Source organism: Terrapene carolina, unplaced genomic scaffold (assembly GCF_002925995.2).
Source record: "Terrapene carolina triunguis isolate 2854851 unplaced genomic scaffold, T_m_triunguis-2.0 Scaffold35022, whole genome shotgun sequence".
Lineage (NCBI taxonomy): Eukaryota > Metazoa > Chordata > Testudines > Emydidae > Terrapene > Terrapene triunguis.
In genome coordinates, this window is record NW_020699373.1 from 5055340 (window position 1) to 5071970 (window position 16631).

Sequence of the window (16631 nt, forward strand, 5' to 3'; positions counted from 1 at the left end):
GCCATGGGAGTTGCGGCATGGAAGGAGCCACCCTTCCTGTGGTGAGGATGTGGTTGAGGAGTGCCAGCAGGTAAGGGAGGCTGTGAATCCATAAACATTTGTCAGCACACAAGCTGATGGGGTGCACCTATCAATCTCATCAACAGAATGAATGGTCATGTGATCAACACAGACCACAAGAGATTAACCACTGATATTACCGTTCATTTTTCTCCAGTTTTAAGAATAAGATGTTTTATTGTTTATATTTTCTGGGCTTTGACAAGCATTGTCAATACTATGGAGAATAACAGGAAGAGTTGGCAAATGCAAACTAGAAACGGAAGAGCAACAGGAGCAAACACTAAGGATCAAGTTCTCCTGTCAGTTATACTGGTGTAATCTTGCAAGGTATATGCGGCTGCACTAGTATAACTTAAGAGGAGAATGTCCCTACAGGTGAGATGCTCAACTGCCATGCAGAGGGGCATACATGAGGTATTCAGTGCCTTAATTATGGGAATTATACATTTACAGCAATAGGAAAATAGATTTTATAGCAAAACGACCTCACTCTCCTGTGACTTTACAGTCTAGGAATCTCCCAGGCAGATCTAGGTCTCACCTGCTGTCCTTCTGCCATATTCCTTTTCTTCATCTGCAAAGAAATCCCCAAATTGCCCCGAAAATAAGATAAAATTACAGCACTAGAGGCTGACTTGGTAAGCAGGATTCTGTGCAGTAACTAATTGGTTAGGTCCATTCTCCCTCACACATACATTCTGATGAACATCCTCCAACTGCTACATATAGTAGATAAAAGTTAGGGTCATCAATATGGTGACTAAACCAGATGCAATTCACTCAGGCCTCTTCTGCCCTTTGAAGAGTACTCACCATAAGAATCCTCTCAGCTGCATTTAATAATGTCCTTATTTTACAAGCAAATTTATGCTGCAGTAGGTTGGTACTATTTTAAACAACAACAACAAAAATCAATCTTGCTTCATCTTTAAGACCACACAAAAAGAACCTGCTACCAAAGTCAATGCCCACATATTTACCAACTAAAGGAAGCTCTTTCAAGTCTTGTAAGAGCATTTTGGGCATTGTGCATCACTAAAACAAGGCCTGCAGATGTAAATAATGGAAAACATTTCAAAAACAGCATATAGGAGTTACTAGTTTGTTTTCTTACTATTTAATAAACATCTCATTTGCTTATTTGCATAAGAAGCAAACAGAAAATCCAATATAGCAACATGTAATGAACCATTTATTTTATTTAACAATATTTAACAAGAATTAGACTCACACCTGGGATGTAACAAAATCAAAAGTTTCTTTTAAATATACTTTCAATTATAAAAATAGCACCACTTCTAAACAATCAAAATTAATTTGTTGCAGTTACCAAATTATAGGAAAACAAGTTGTATAAAAGCAATTATTTATAAAGAAACATCCTTAAAATGAAGAATGAGTTTATGATTTTTGAATCCTTACAAAAATGCATAAAAATAAATTACACCGTCTTTCTAGAAAGCTATTTACAGGGGATCTGAAAAGATTAAATCAGTTAAATATCAAAAACTTGAGCTCAAAATCAGAAATCTTTAAACAGTTTCTGATCCACTGCATTATCCAATCTCACAAGATGATGTGCTGAATTAACAAAATCTCACAATGAGAGAAACAAAGCATTCATTTTCCTGTTTTCAGCTGAGATGTACATGATAAAATAATTGTGGGAGGAGACGAGCCAAATAAAATGACCAGCAGTATAAAAACACCTACTAGCATAGTTTGTCACTGGAATTACTTTCTCTAACAATAATTAACTTAGATTGCTTACCGAAAAAAATTCTTCTTAGCAATTTTAGCTCTCTAAAAATTAAGCATGCTGTTAATCTCCCAAAGTAAATTGTCATTCAATTTTAACTAGTTCATTTATATTCCTAAAAGCTGGGGCCCAATGAGAAATAAACATCTCAAATCATATCAGAGTGTTGCAAGCAGATATGAGCACTGTCACGCCACAGAAGACCTCTTCAGAATAGTACCTTTTTAAGAAGCACATGGAAATCAAGTTACTTAAATTGCTAACAAGTTCAGGAGGAAAAAAAAAACAAATAAATTAGCAGTTTAATTGCTAACTACAGGAATTATGAAGAACCTACACTGTTCGTTTAACCTTTATTAAAGGCACCCAGAATCCTGGCATAGATCTATGACTTCTTCCCGATTCATGTCAAGTGATAACCCAGCAAAAAGAGACACTGATCTAGTGCAGTGTCAAACCAATCCATTTGTATAAGTCACAGAAGCAGCATGCCGAAGGCAACGAAAACCAACTATCAACAATTTAAGCCACAGGTCAGGATACACAAAAGGGTTTGAATGAGGAATGTCATGCCCAATCCAAATGCACTTTAGCACTGAAGAGAACAGACATCACACCCTTCAAAACAAATATAAAAAATATTAAAATGAAGCAAGCTTAGGGCTATTTTTTTACATCGCCAGCCTTCATCAGAGCCTTAATAGCCCTGGCCCTCATCTCAAGCTCCAGGAGCTCCAGCTGCTGTGCTGATGGCTGAACATCTTCTGATGGAGCAACAGCCAAGTTTGCTGCTTTAGACTCCTTTGGGCTGGATTCTGCCAACCCCAGTATCTCATTCACGCTTTTATCAATGTCCTTCTGAAGGTCATCTATCTGACCAGCTCCAGTTCTGACAGCACTTTCTGGCACATCTGGACTCTCCTCTTCAATGCATGGGCCTTCTATGTCACTATCATATGCATCTGCATTTATGCTGAGGACATCACTATCTTCTCCCTTGCCTGTAACACAAATGTAACAAATAACCATGCAGTGCAGGGAGCCTAACAAAAATTTCCCTTTCATCTTAGACACTGCCTCTGCATAGAAATGTTTCTCTTCAGATTCAGAATATGACAAAACCCATCTATAAATTACAGACCAGTATTTCCTCTTCTTTTCCCTCCCCCAACTTTTAAGACTGATCTAATTTAGACAAGTTTTAATGCATTTTTTATTCCAATTTAGAAAAACATGCAATATACCAAAGCAGCAGTGCCTGAAAAATTTATTCCATCATATGGAGTTACATGATCTATTTTCCTAATTAAAAATGTCATAAGGTTTTATATTACAATGAAGCTTCTGCATTACAAAATCAAAGTTGATGTGGGGAACAGTTTATTATTTTAGAAGTAAATTTAATTCTCAAATGCAGTTTAAAAATACTTTGATTACTTTACAAATTACCATAAAGGAAAAATACCATAGCCAATGAAGATGCACAAAAAAAAAAAAAAAAGTCATACATTACAATTATCTAAGCCTTTTAGTGAAGTATTTCAGATGGATTTGGGTCAGCTCAGTAAAATTATAAGAGAAATGGTGGTGATGGTTTTTATTTTTCATTAAAAGCAGAGGTTTATTAGGAAGAGTTTAATTAGAAAAAGCAGAATAGTAAGTGAAACTAGCAAAACCTCCATCACCAATACTCACAACTTCACCGTAAAGAGAGAGATACTATCATTCTTGACACCTTGGCGCCGCAAGTACTTGGTGCTTGGGCATCATTTTTATCTTTGGATACGCTCTGATAATATTGCTTATTGCTTAAAATAAATATTGTTATTTATTGCAACAAAATGGCAAAATTACTGATTCCGAGGGTTTAATAGTGGCTCCTGATAGGGTCATTATACAATAGTTAAGGCTGTTAATTCATAAATAGTCTTAAAAAATGAAATTATAGATTTAAATAAATGCATTTTAAAAATACAAATAACTTTTCACTGTGTGCTGAAGATATAAGGCAAAAGGTACATTCATACACAGTAAGGTCCTGTACTGCATAATGACAAAACAAAATGATAGTTTCAGAGCATATCAGCATTAGGATATAAACATCTAGATAGCATAACAATGCTTAGTAATTTTCCTTTTTTAAACTTCCCTTTTTAAAATTAGCCTTTTGCCAACTGCTTTAAAAATGTTTCCTTTCCGTGGATGACTTTTAAGAATTACTAGTTTTCTCCATCTGTTCTTTTAGCTCCTAAATCTCAAATCTCCAAGGCTGGGAAGCATTATTGATCTGCCAGTATTGCTCATCAACAACAAAGCCACTGATATACTGGAAACCAATGCAGTACTTCCTCTGTGAATTGCTGTTCTTGGACACCAGGCAATTTGAGTTTTACTAAAGCTCAGGTTATAAAGAATACATTGATAATGTAGTCTAATACAGCAGGGAGCCGGGGTTTGATGCCTTTAACTAATTGTCTTTGTATCTCTGGGGTTTTCCTCAAGATGCTCACATTTAATATTTTATTGTTGCAAAACTTACAGAAAGGATTTTGCTAATCATTCTAAATACTAATGACAATTCCCCTGAGAGCATGTGTTTTAGTCCCAACATGAACCATTCTCCCTCCCTCTTCAAATAACAGCACAGTATGCATCTTTGAAAAGAAATTTTAGAAGTCAGCCTTTAGAGATGCTTGTTCATATTTTGGTGCCTATGGTTGTATAGCATATCACCAGAATGCAGCTACATGGGTGAGAGGCATTTCTGGAAAACAGGAAGGAGAACTGAAAAACTCTCCATACCCATAATGGGCCATATTCCCCTTGAACTTTGCACAGAATTCCTTTCATTCGATGAAAATTCTGTGTGAAGATTAACAGGTAGGATATGGACAACTGAAATTAAAATGTCTGGTTCCAAAATAAGTTTAAGCAACAAATTTTGCCAGAGATCAATTTTTCCTTTTAAGTGAAAAAGAACGCATTAGAAAACTCTACCCCTTCTATGAAACTCTTAGAAGAAATGCTTTTTGGAGTGTACGCATGTTTGCATATGAGCAGGGAAGGAAAATCTTTAGAAAAACATATTTTTCTTGGCTTTTATGACATAACTGTTGTCCTGAGGGGGTGAAAAATCAATATTGAACACCAAGAAAAATATATAATAAATGCACTTTCCTTGCTTAAAAAAAAGAGGAGGAATTGTATTTCATCCAACTACCTAGTCAACAATAAGTTTCCTTAAGTTGTTTTATAAACACTAGAGGCATATTTAAGATAGCCAGCTGGGTTTTATTTACCCTAAATAAAAACTTAAATCTGAGTGCTGGTATAAAGAGTTCAAAAGAAACATACACATCCTCAATTCTGGAGTTTTGGTCCAGATTTAAGAAAGCACACAAGTCCCTATTCAGGACTTAAGTGCTGTCCAAAATAGGGATGCTTTCCTGAATCGAGGCCTTAGCTACTCAACATGTGCAGTCCCAGATTTGTAACTTCAGCTACTGAACATGGATGCAAAAGCATACTAACACACACGTAAACAGCATACGATGTGTAAAGCATACACAGCCACACGTTTCCAAGAGCAAGATCATCATAAATTTAGTCAGGTATGGGAAAATGATCAAATTCCTATAAACTCTTGCTTCCGGAGATTAGCATTGTTGATCACATTGATATATAGGATTTTTGTTTTGTGGCACTTATTAGGTGAATTATGACTTTTTTGGGAGCAAAACCTGGTTTTATTGGTTAAAACAATTTAACTCCATGAAAAATGTGTCCTCTTCTAATCCTCAACATCACATGGAGGAATTTGCAGTAAGCATTAATATATAAGGCCCATCAGTCCCCTACTAAAGTCTTCAACACCACAGAAGTGATGTGTTTGAGGTAGTTTGCCGTCTCTAAAATGCCTTCACGGCAACCTCAAAAACTGCATTTTTACCTCAGATGCAAGTTTCACTCATCCTCTCCCTGCCTACAGAAAGGGATGAGTGGACTCTGAACAAAATCTTACTAACTTTAACTTCACAGAAAGACCACAAGGAATGGGAATCATTAAGATAAAGGAATGGAAATTCTTCTGTCTTGCTACGAAGCACCAGTCCATATTTACTTAGCACGACTACATTTCCATGGGGCAAGAAAACAAACTGTATTTGAGGAGCCTAGTTCAAAGTTCAGAAGTTAAACTCTGAGCATGCTTAGCCTTACTGCCAATCTTCGCTTTCGAACTGATCAGATGGAGGGGGTGGAAAAACCTGAACACTACTAACAAACTGGGTCATTAATTCCTGTCCCACTATCTGTATAGAATAGGGAGCTCCCCAGCCTTCAAAGGTACAGGCTGTCCTGGGTTCTATCGAGAATTAGGAGTCTCCATGGCAGCACAATGCACAGTAATCACACAACCACTGACCTACAAATGTTGTTTAATTAGCCGATGAGCTTCATTTCCCTCTTTTGCGGTTGTAATTTTACACAGTAATAAAAGTCTCAGATGGCATTTTTCTCATTATCTTTTTCATTTAGATAGCTTGTACTTATTCCTTCAGCTACAGTTGTGAAATTCATTTCAGCACACTTAATTCCTTTTTTAACCATATTTTACTCACTTCTGCTTAGCCCGCTTTGTTTTCTACCTTTTTTTTCCTGTAGCATCACAGGCTCCAGCATGGAAGAAGAATGATTACTAAGTTATATTTTACAATTTATGCCCATATTCTCAAAAGCTCTTTAAAGCTAACATCTTGAGAAGCGCTGCTGTCATTGCCCAAAGCCATCATGATACCGTGGTTGATAAAGTCATAAAAAAGGACAATGAAGCAATCACCTGCAGCAGTCATCAATTCCCTGAGATAGCACAGAAGGAGTGAAAGAGGTCTGCAGGAAATCTGTCAATTCCGAGGTCACTCCATACAGTGCAACAAGCAATATTTAAAGCGTTTCTCACAAAGTCATGGCATCCTGCTCCTAACAATTTTGCAGCTTTTATGACATTCTTACTTCTTCCCTCCATTTAAATCCCCTCACTAGCTACTTCAAAAAAATAAACCATTTGCAAAGCTGTTGAGATAGGACTCAGAATTGTGAAATAAAAGTTGCAGGAAGCAAATAATATTGGCTCCTCATAAGAGGAATACAGTTCATGAGAATCTGCAGCATTTACTGATTTGAAAGTTATTTCTGACATTACTATGTATAATAAGTCCAAATGAAAATAAACAGGCTGAAATAGAAGCAGCTATAATTCTAGTGTCACATATAAAATAATACTGGCAGTTGTTATACAGTGTTCATGAAATAGCCGAGCTAAAAGAGGAGCTGATGCAGGTTAAAAGCAGCTTCCAACGTACAGTAGGGAATCAAAAGTACATCACTATCTGTCTTAGTATTTTATCCAGTGCCCATCACAGCAGTACATGAATGCTTAACCCAGTGCATTTCTGTCTGTCCTAAAAAAACAAAGACACTAGAATCACCAGAATGATTCTATAATGAATGATTCCATAGTGATCATGAAAAGCTGATTTTGTACCTCTCTTTCCTGGAGGCTACAAAAAAAGAAGGCTCATCTGTCCCCACCTGATCACCAAAAGCTGCCATATTGGTGCGATCACACCAAATGCTGGCTTGTTTGTATTTCTACAAAATCTGGAACGTCAAGAGTATTGCTCAGTTTGCACTTGGAGTACAGAAGCAGCTTTCTTTTAGATAAGGCCCCAAATAATCACTGCCTTTAAGGAGATATGTACAATACATACCTTTCCTACGTACAGTTTGAACCTGCAAAGTGAGTAACACTTTCAGAAACATTGACTTTAAGTGAAATGAACCGAATTCAGCAAAGATAGATCTTTGGCAACAAGTTGTAAAGGGATTATGTCGAGTGATGGAATGCCAACTATGGTCACACCAGCATCAAGAAAAAGGAATGTGAAATAATCCAAAGGAAGGTGATCAGTATTTAGAATGATTTACATCCAAAGAGAGAGAGATGATCAAAGTTCCTCTTCAGCTGGATGGCCAGAAGTGAGAAGCAGGAGAGTGGGAGGGCCTGCAGTCTTGCTTCCCCTCAACTATACTCCCTTCTCCCACAGCTGAGTTATTAACTGTGCTCCTGCAGAGCTTCAGTAGTGCTCCCCTAGCAACAAAGAGCTCCAGTCCTGCAAAACTCAGAGGGGCAGGAGAGGGATGGGAACCAGGATTGCAGATCCTCTGAACCAGCCACACAGCCTTGGAGAAATCAGGTGGCTGCTTATTTTGAAAGTAAAACTCTACTGCCATCCTTTCTCCTTCCGTTGGACCTGGGCTCAGGGAAGAGGCTTTAACAATATCTGCTGGGAGCAAGAAGAATGCCTATAGGAAGGCAGGACTCCACACAGAGTGTGATACTGAGAACTGCATGGACCCCAAGCTGAGGCAGGATTTGGGTTGGTTTTTAAAGGGTTTGTTTTTTGCTTATAGCTACTTGTTTTAATTTATGGATCTGAAGATTTGCTTCTGCTGAAAACTGCTTTGTCAGTTCATCCCACTAGTTAAAAATGGACCTACAGTCTACTTCAGGACAGTTACTATTATGTTATTAGGACTTGAAGTTCTGGAGGAATTAGGAAGAGCAATGAATGGCTAGTTGCTTATACAACAGATTTACCTAATCTCTTGCTGCTGCAAATGGTTATCATACTGAACAAAGTGAAAAGATAGCATCAACTTCATGATAAAAATACACTTCCCCAAAACCTTTTAATTTAATTTTTCCTACACAGTCCAGGGAAGAAACAGGAGGATCTTAATAAGATCCTGGTCTAGTGATCCAGCACTAGTAGGGTCTAAATATACATAAAACCCACCAAACTCTCTTCTGCCACTACAGATCACTATGGGTACAGTGCAAAAATGAAGAGTGGGGAGGACTTTTGAATGTCAATATTTCAGCATGAAGGCAACAAATGCCCCCATGTCATTCAAAAGAACACTCTGCTCCTCTTGGAGCATCAATGGGAATTTTGATTGCTCAGCACTTCTGAAAATTAGGCCCATGTTTTGGGTTTTGTTTTTTTGTTTTGTTCTTTAAAAAAGTGATTAATCATTTTTTCATTTCTATACTGTCTAGGTGGCACAGATGTCTGGGAGCATTTGATTCCACTGAGGATGCGTCACTGTTATTATTACTACTAGTTCAAGTATCCAGGCTGACAGTCACTGGCTATTGAAATGATCACTACCAAGAACACAAGACTTTAGCTTTCTCTAATACATACCTTGTTTTGACTCCAGACCTTCCAGTTTGCTGTCTTCCCTCAGAGAAGAAGTAGAATCTACATTGTTGTCTTGTCTGGAAACAAACAAGAACACATTTTAATTTGCACACTTTATTATATAAAGTGAAGAGGACTGTTTCAAAGAAACATTTCCTTTACATTAGCGTGTAGTATTTGTTGATAGCCTGAATAAGGCAGGTTCTGTATGAAAGGGGCCAACAAGAGTTTACATATACTTTACAACTATTTTAAGCACTTTACAACACCATGGTATTTTTCTGCTTTCCTCAGTGACATACAAGATCAAAGTTAATTATCCTCATTGCACTGGTCCTACAAATGAATAATCATAATTGGCAGTATCTTCTGAATATGAGGTGCTTATTTGCAAAATGCAGCATAAATTGTCACAGGCAGGAATTTCGAAAATCTAGTTTCAGTTGCATTCAAGGGATATTTGCTGTTTACTTTTAGAATTAAGTAGCTATTTTCACCCTCACCAGAAACTAATGTTACCACTGAAGAATTGCTTTTAAAAAGCAAATTCAGCCAGACTATTGACCTGGGTTCCATATCTATTTTCCCTACCTTAAAATAGTCACCTTTTTTTAATTCTAAGATTCCTACACCCTCCCACTCTAAGGTGTCAAGCCTGGAATTACTTCATGTTGCACAGCAGCAAACAAAAAATAACCTAAGAGCCATGGAAACACATTTGTGGCCTGCTATCTCCCTACAATTTTCAAAGGACATTATTTATACAAAGCGGGGAAGTATAAATGAGAGATTGTTAGATGCGCCTGAAAAGGGCAGACACTGCTTACAGCAAGATCCTGAAATCATAAGAGAATCCAATTGTTGAGTTTAATGAGCATTTTGGCAGTAAAATTATTTTATATTCATCTACCCAATTTCATACCTCAGCTGTTTTCTTGTCTAAAGTTTGTGTAGTATGTATTATATTAACATGTAATCAAAGCAACCGACCTGCTTGTAGGTATTATATCGGACCATAAAAAAGAGATAGTATTACCATAGATCTTACCATATTCTAATTTCACAGTTTCAATACTCAAGACTTAGTTACTTTTCAACTATGGCCTTATACAAGTTTTTTCTTAACAAGGTGGCTGCAGATCTGTTTTTCTATTAAATAATCACAGATGTGTTTCAGTTTAGAATGTCAGGCTAATAAAACAACTGGGAGGGAATCTCTTCATTTTGTACAGCATTTCTAACCAGCCCCAATTTGCTACACAGATGCAAACAAGGGTACACCTATTTTGATGGCTACTTTCCCCACTAGTAGTAGACATTGTAATCAATTCTGATTGGCCCTCCATTTCTCCCACAAGTTTGCACACAAAGACATGCATATAGTTATCACAACCATGCAAACAAATGCTTAGGAAGGTGACTGGGCATTTGCACACACAGATGCAATAGTTATGCAAAAAACTGAATGTTTGGCTTGATAGCACACACTCACTTTGACTTAACCTGTATCTTTTGCAAGAGACTGGGTGAGGATCATGCGCTTCCTTCCTCTCTCTAGTATGTTTCCTACCTGCTGAAGCTGGGTGAGATGTTATTCCAAATCCCAAGGTTTCAATTCTGTTTGGCTCTCCATTTCCAGCAGAAGGATGGCAGAGGGGGTAGAAATAAGAAGGAAAAGAGCCCAAGTGGGGAAAGAGCTATGCTGAACAGGGAGCTTGTTTATGTGAGCTTCCCTCATCCTAGGAGCCACCCAAATGTTTCCCCACAGAATGATTTTTGCTTTGTCTCTGGAAGGTCAGACATTTCAGGCTGTATTAGCTCTTAGATGCTATATCCAAAACCAGAAATTCTAAGAGAAAATTAATTTTGCTTTAATGTGATCTTTTAAACATGTTAAGCAGGTTCTCAGACTTTCCTTCCTTCCTGCCCCAGCCTCGGGGGGCGAGGAGTGGGAGGGTTAACACAACCCAAAAACTTGCACTCTACCCTATTGCCAAGGAGAGTAACTGACTGGCTGTTTCCATTGCTGATGGCGACGTTGCTCCTTGGCAAGCAGCAGGGTCAGCTCTGACACAATCAAATAGTTTCCAGGGGGAAAGATGCCAAGCAGTGTCACCTCTGCAGTAATAAAGCTTCTGCTGCCCTGAGTCTTAAAGCCAAAATATTATTCAAGAATCAGAATCATGCCTTTGGCAGCAACCTCACAGCAACCCCTTATTTCTAACTATGCAGTTTGCTTTAAGTAAAAGTAATAGAAATAGCTACATTTCTTTTTACCTAACAAAAAATAAAGACTTTTCTGTCAATTGGAAATTATATAGCAAAACCTGCTGCAGAATGTGTCCCTGATATTTAGACCATATCAACTGTTTTAGTAAAAAAAGAAAAGAAAAGAAAAAAAAAAAAGCATCCCTGCTGTAAAGACCACCTGCTGTCAAAAAAAAAGGGTCCCAAAGGCAATCTTTTACAGCACATTTTATTTTATCATAATAGGTTGGGTTTGACTGAATTGCTGATGAAACTTCACCAGCTGGATTTTAATAAGTAGGTGTCATGCACCATCTTGTGGCCAAGCAGTGGCAGAGCAGTCTATATTTGGTTTATTTTCTTAATATTAATAAAAAGAATTCAAATGCATAAGGACAGTGGGCCAAAGTCAGTCACTCTTAATTTACACCGGTGTAAAACAGCAGACACCCAGCAGCCAAAAGCAGATACAAAAGTGGGGCGAACCTCAGTATATCCCCCAGGTGTGGGGAGCAGGAGATATGCTTGATTTAAGACTAAGGCAATGCCTTGGAGGCTGCAGGCCTCATATCCTCATTTTCCATATCAACCTTGGCTAACAAGTGGATGCTAAAGTTTGCAGTTCCCTGTGCCTCCTGGCTGTTAGGAAAGAAAACAGTCAGAATCAGGGAGTTATGCTCTATGAGGGAGTCTGTGCTAATCTTCGAAGTCAGCCACAGCTCTCTCCTGCCCTCCTTTTTCAGCTGATTCCCTTCTCTCATCCTTCCAATGTTGGTAAATTAGCTCCTCCACTTCCATTTTCCCCTTGGGTCTCCTTGCCATTCTCCCTTGTTTTGGTGGTGTTCTATTGCATTTTATACATTTTTTTAAAAATTAGAGGTTGGAAGGACCCTCTCTACCAAAACAATAACACCTTCCCTCTTTTGCTGCTTGCTGTTGACAGCAGTTGCAAAGTGAAGCGTACCTAATTCAGTGGTTTTCAACTTGTGGTCCATGGATCCCTGAGGGTCTGCAGACGGTCTAAAATTTCCAAATTCGTCCACACCTTTATTTGAATTTTTTTAGGGGGCTGCAATGAAAAGAGGTTGAAAACCCTGGCCTAATTCTTTTAGGCTGCTCATCTCCTTCTTCTGCAAGGACAAGGAAGGTAAATTTACAAGAGTTAGGGCTAGTCTACACGGCAGCGCTTTAACGTGGCTTGTATGGACGCGGCAGAGCACTGGGGGAGAGCTCTCCCAGCGCTCTAAAAAAAAAAAAAAAATCCACCTCCAAGAGGGGCGTAGCACCCAGTGCTGGTGCACTGTCTACGCTGGCGCTTTACAGAGCTGAAACTTGCTGCGCTCAGAGGGATGTTTTTTCACATCCCTGAGTGAGAAAGTTACAGCGCTATAAATTGCCAGTGTAGACAAGCCCTGAGTTTCACTTTACAGGCTTCCTTCTAAGGTAGCAAAGGACTTCCCATACCGATCTTTCCTTGGCAAGGCTCAAACAGTTATTTCAGATTTTCTTCTCTGTTTCACATAAGAGAATCAAGTTTTACAGGACAAGAATTAATACATACACATCATCTTAGATATTCCTCTTGGAAGAAGTATCAGGGGAGGTGGTTTGTTTTTTTTCCCCCAAGAGGATGACGACAGATGAAATAAATAATAAGCACTAGTTATGTTACAGAATTGGACTCCAGACTGATCTGACTTACTAGGTCAAGGTTTCAAGACCCAAAATTCAGCCTCCAAAATATGTCAAAGGGTCGCATGGGAGGCCCAAGGTGTGTGTGACAGAGGAAGGGTTCAGGGAAGCCCAGGGTGTGTGTGACCGTGTGCACGCGCGCAGAGATTACCCTGCACTCACCCCTACAGAAGCAGCTCCGACAGCTCTGGCTGAGCTCAGCTGTGTGCACTGCAACCTGATTCATGGGCTCTCAGTGCCCAAAAAGAATGAGAAACACTGCAATAGATTCTCCTTGGTACACACTGAGAACAGTCAGAGCCTGATTTTGAGAAGCAGACTCATTTTGCAGGCATGATTTTGTACTTGCAATTAACTGTGCCTGTAATTCAATGCCCTTCAATCACTAGTCTCTGTGATTAACAGATGGAAACAGGCTATTAGACATCTATGGATTTTTGGTGCAGTTGTGCATGCGGTTTGTGAATATAAAATCAAAGAACAGGGTGAGGCCCTTAAAAAAAAAAAAACAAAAAAACAGGGCCTAAATTTTGAGGAACTATATTTTCTTGCATGCAAAACTTAATTGCAGTGAACAAGTCTTCTGTATTATCACAGTGGTCTGTGAATTACTAATAAAAATCAACATATTAAACATCAGTGCTGGCAATACTAGGTATAGTCCCTACCAGCATTATGCACTATGCTCAAGATTATTTGCATGATCCGGTCCTATATTTAGATAATCAAAAATTCATGGGGGCCAACTAGTATTACAAAGTCGTAATCAAAACCGATACGTCTTTAGGTTTCAAAAATTATATACAGTATTAACCACTGCAACCAAAATTTACAAATTTGTTTAAGCAAGAGAGCTAACTGTATAAAAGCCGCAATGCTCATTTTGAAAAATAGCAACACGCAACTGTTTCTGAAGCAGATTAAGGAGCAAATTTTTATAAATTTACCAAAATCCCTGTGGATGACGTTTTCTTTTAATGGAAAGTCCAAGATACTTTTTATTACATTTTGCATTAGAAAGGGCATAACGTTAAACGGAATGACAGGATGTGCCTCAGTAAATTTGGACAAATGCAAAACAAGCTATGAGTGTCAGAATAACATATCAAAAGCCTTGTTTTCTCGTGTTCTATAAACTACAAGGTAAAAAGAAACAAAGGATATTACATTGCTTACAGCTTTTATATGTTGCCTATGTTCACAAACAAATCTGCTTCAAGTCCTGTGTTTCTGAAAATTCTTGAACTGCTTACAATATTTTCTAGTTTACAACTTGTCTTGGAATTATAAGCTAATTTAATGTACTATACTAGAAAAACTTTTAAAAAAAATAATGTATTTCATAAAGTTTGAGGGGTCAAATTCTGGGTAGAGAAACAATTTTTTTCTTAGTACGATCACAAAGATAGGGGGTCCTATACTAGCCTACAATAGATCCTCCTCAGATAACAATGGGAGATTTACATCAACTTCCAGGGTTGAACAAGGCCCTTAGGTAGCAACTAAATTTTAGTTAGTAAAGTTACTGTTGTACGCTGCATCACAGTGGGGGGGAAAGTAAGCACGATACTCTCCCTGATTTGTGCACACAAATGTAGAAACTATGCAAGCTAGGTGAACTATTGCACAACAACCTTATTTGAATAATTGGCTCTAAAATGCGATCATTAAATTCAACAACCCATGTTATTTCAGAAAGTCTGTGAACTGTGGAAGACAACACTGCATCACTTACACTTGATTTCCATTTGGCAAGTTTTCTTTCTTTGCAACCATAAGTACTATAATTTTTTTTAAGTGACCACTTTAGATTCTACAGAATCTGATTGGCATGAAAGCTGGTTAAATATCTTACATAGGACCAGGGATGAGTGTCTGACACCAGTGTACTGAGTCTCAAAGAAAATTATAAAAGTATAGAATATCAGAGATAGTGCCTACTATCCACAATTCACTAAAGAATTGTGCTGGACAACCAGATAAGGCACTTCCACCACCCACGCTGGGAGAACAGAAAGGAAATGAACTAATAAAAGGGTCCATCTAAAGATCGGAGATTGCTGTAACTTCTTAATGAAAACTTCACACAATGTCCTACCAGTAACTAGAAATAGGAGTCAATTTAAACAAAAAAACAAAACAAAACAAAAGGATTATTCCCCAGTTTTCCTTCCTTAGATCAGAAGCTCAAGCCTCCTCAACATCCGATATGATTTTTATGTGGAGGTAGTACTTACCTGATTGACAAGAGCTGCTGTATCTGGTGAGTATTTTCTTGGTCTAAATCCTTTTATTTTGTATCTCCTTTTCCCTTCCTCTGTTGTATACAACTTCCTCCTCACCTGCACATTCTTCCCCACTCCCATTTGTCCTCTTGCCACCTGCATATGCTTTTCCCTCTTCCTCAATCACTTCAAAATATTAGATGTTAGTAATGATTTGTGTCCAATGCAATAATTGTTTCTAGCATCTAAAGCCAGGCATGATACAGATGTGAAGCCAATACACTAGACTGCGTACAACTGGACTCAGACCAAGACAGAGAACAGGAACGTCATTAGTGATGTAGATGGAGATATCCTCCTGTCAACTGACGGAGGGCAGACATGCATCCTTTCTTCTGGAGCTTTGTGTAGCATTTGACACAGCTGATCATGAAATGTAGTTGTTCCACATGACAGAGGTGGCAGAAATCCTGGGGAAATGTACTAAAATAGTTTGAGTCCTTCCTTCAAGGACACACCCAAAGGATAGTGATGGAAAACTGCACCTGTACCACCAGACACCCTCACTTGCCAAGTATCACAAGGATCTTTTTTTGCTCCTGTTTTATTCAATATTTACATATAACCACTAGAAGCACTGGCAAGCAGGGTGGATAAAAATCAATGATTTAAAAAAAAAATAAAAAAAAAATAAAAAAAATTGGATTTTTTTTATTTAAATTGGATTTTTTTGATAAAAATGCTTTTTGAGGAAAAAACCTATATAAAGATAGTTTTAATTAAGATATATTAGAGCTCAAAGAGATCTCATCATGGAATAGGGATTATAAATTCTAATTCTATAGTATGAGACAATATATTCATGTAATGTTAAAGAAAAGTTTTGTAAACGAGTTCCAATAGTTCATGGCTTAGGGACCCAGTATTATGGGGTCCCAGGGGCTTCTGAATAGATTATTTAGGTTAATCTTTCCATCTATCCAATGGGATTCAGTGCTCAGTCTAGAAGATACCATCAGAGATGCTTAGTTTTGCAGTTCTCAAACTTTACATTTGTGTCTCCAGAGATAACATGCTTGTTAACAGCAAAAATGTTTTTAAATAAATTACAATTTCACCTTTAAAGTAGTACTGAGTGTCAGTGAATGCAATGAGCAATACTAAATGAGCAGTATGGTAATAATAATTAAATAACTGCATTGACTTATTTTGTTTAGGAGAATCCATCCTCAACATACAGGATTCTGAAGACTATCCACCTTCAAGATCACCATCATTTTCTATAGTTTCAGAGTTATCTGCCAATGATAGTGTTTCAGTCACATCATGTATGTCACATAGCCACAGTATATCACCTGTAGCAAAAAGAAAAAAAAAACC

At 37.9% G+C, this 16631-nt stretch overlaps 1 protein-coding gene across 2 annotated transcripts in view; it reads right to left on the reverse strand.

The window, feature by feature from the left end:
- Window positions 1-1214: 1214 nt before the first annotated feature.
- The window catches only part of LOC113405010 (caspase activity and apoptosis inhibitor 1-like), a 28750-nt gene continuing 13333 nt past the window's right edge, over window positions 1215-16631 (reverse strand). For both annotated transcript variants that reach the window (XM_026646404.2, XM_026646402.1), the window contains exons 5-6: window positions 9091-9164; window positions 1215-2823 (exon numbers count right to left, since the gene is read on the reverse strand). In XM_026646404.2, the coding sequence (XP_026502189.1) occupies window positions 2486-2823; window positions 9091-9164 (412 nt within the window). In that variant the 3' untranslated portion in view covers window positions 1215-2485. The remainder of the gene's footprint in view (window positions 2824-9090; window positions 9165-16631) is intronic.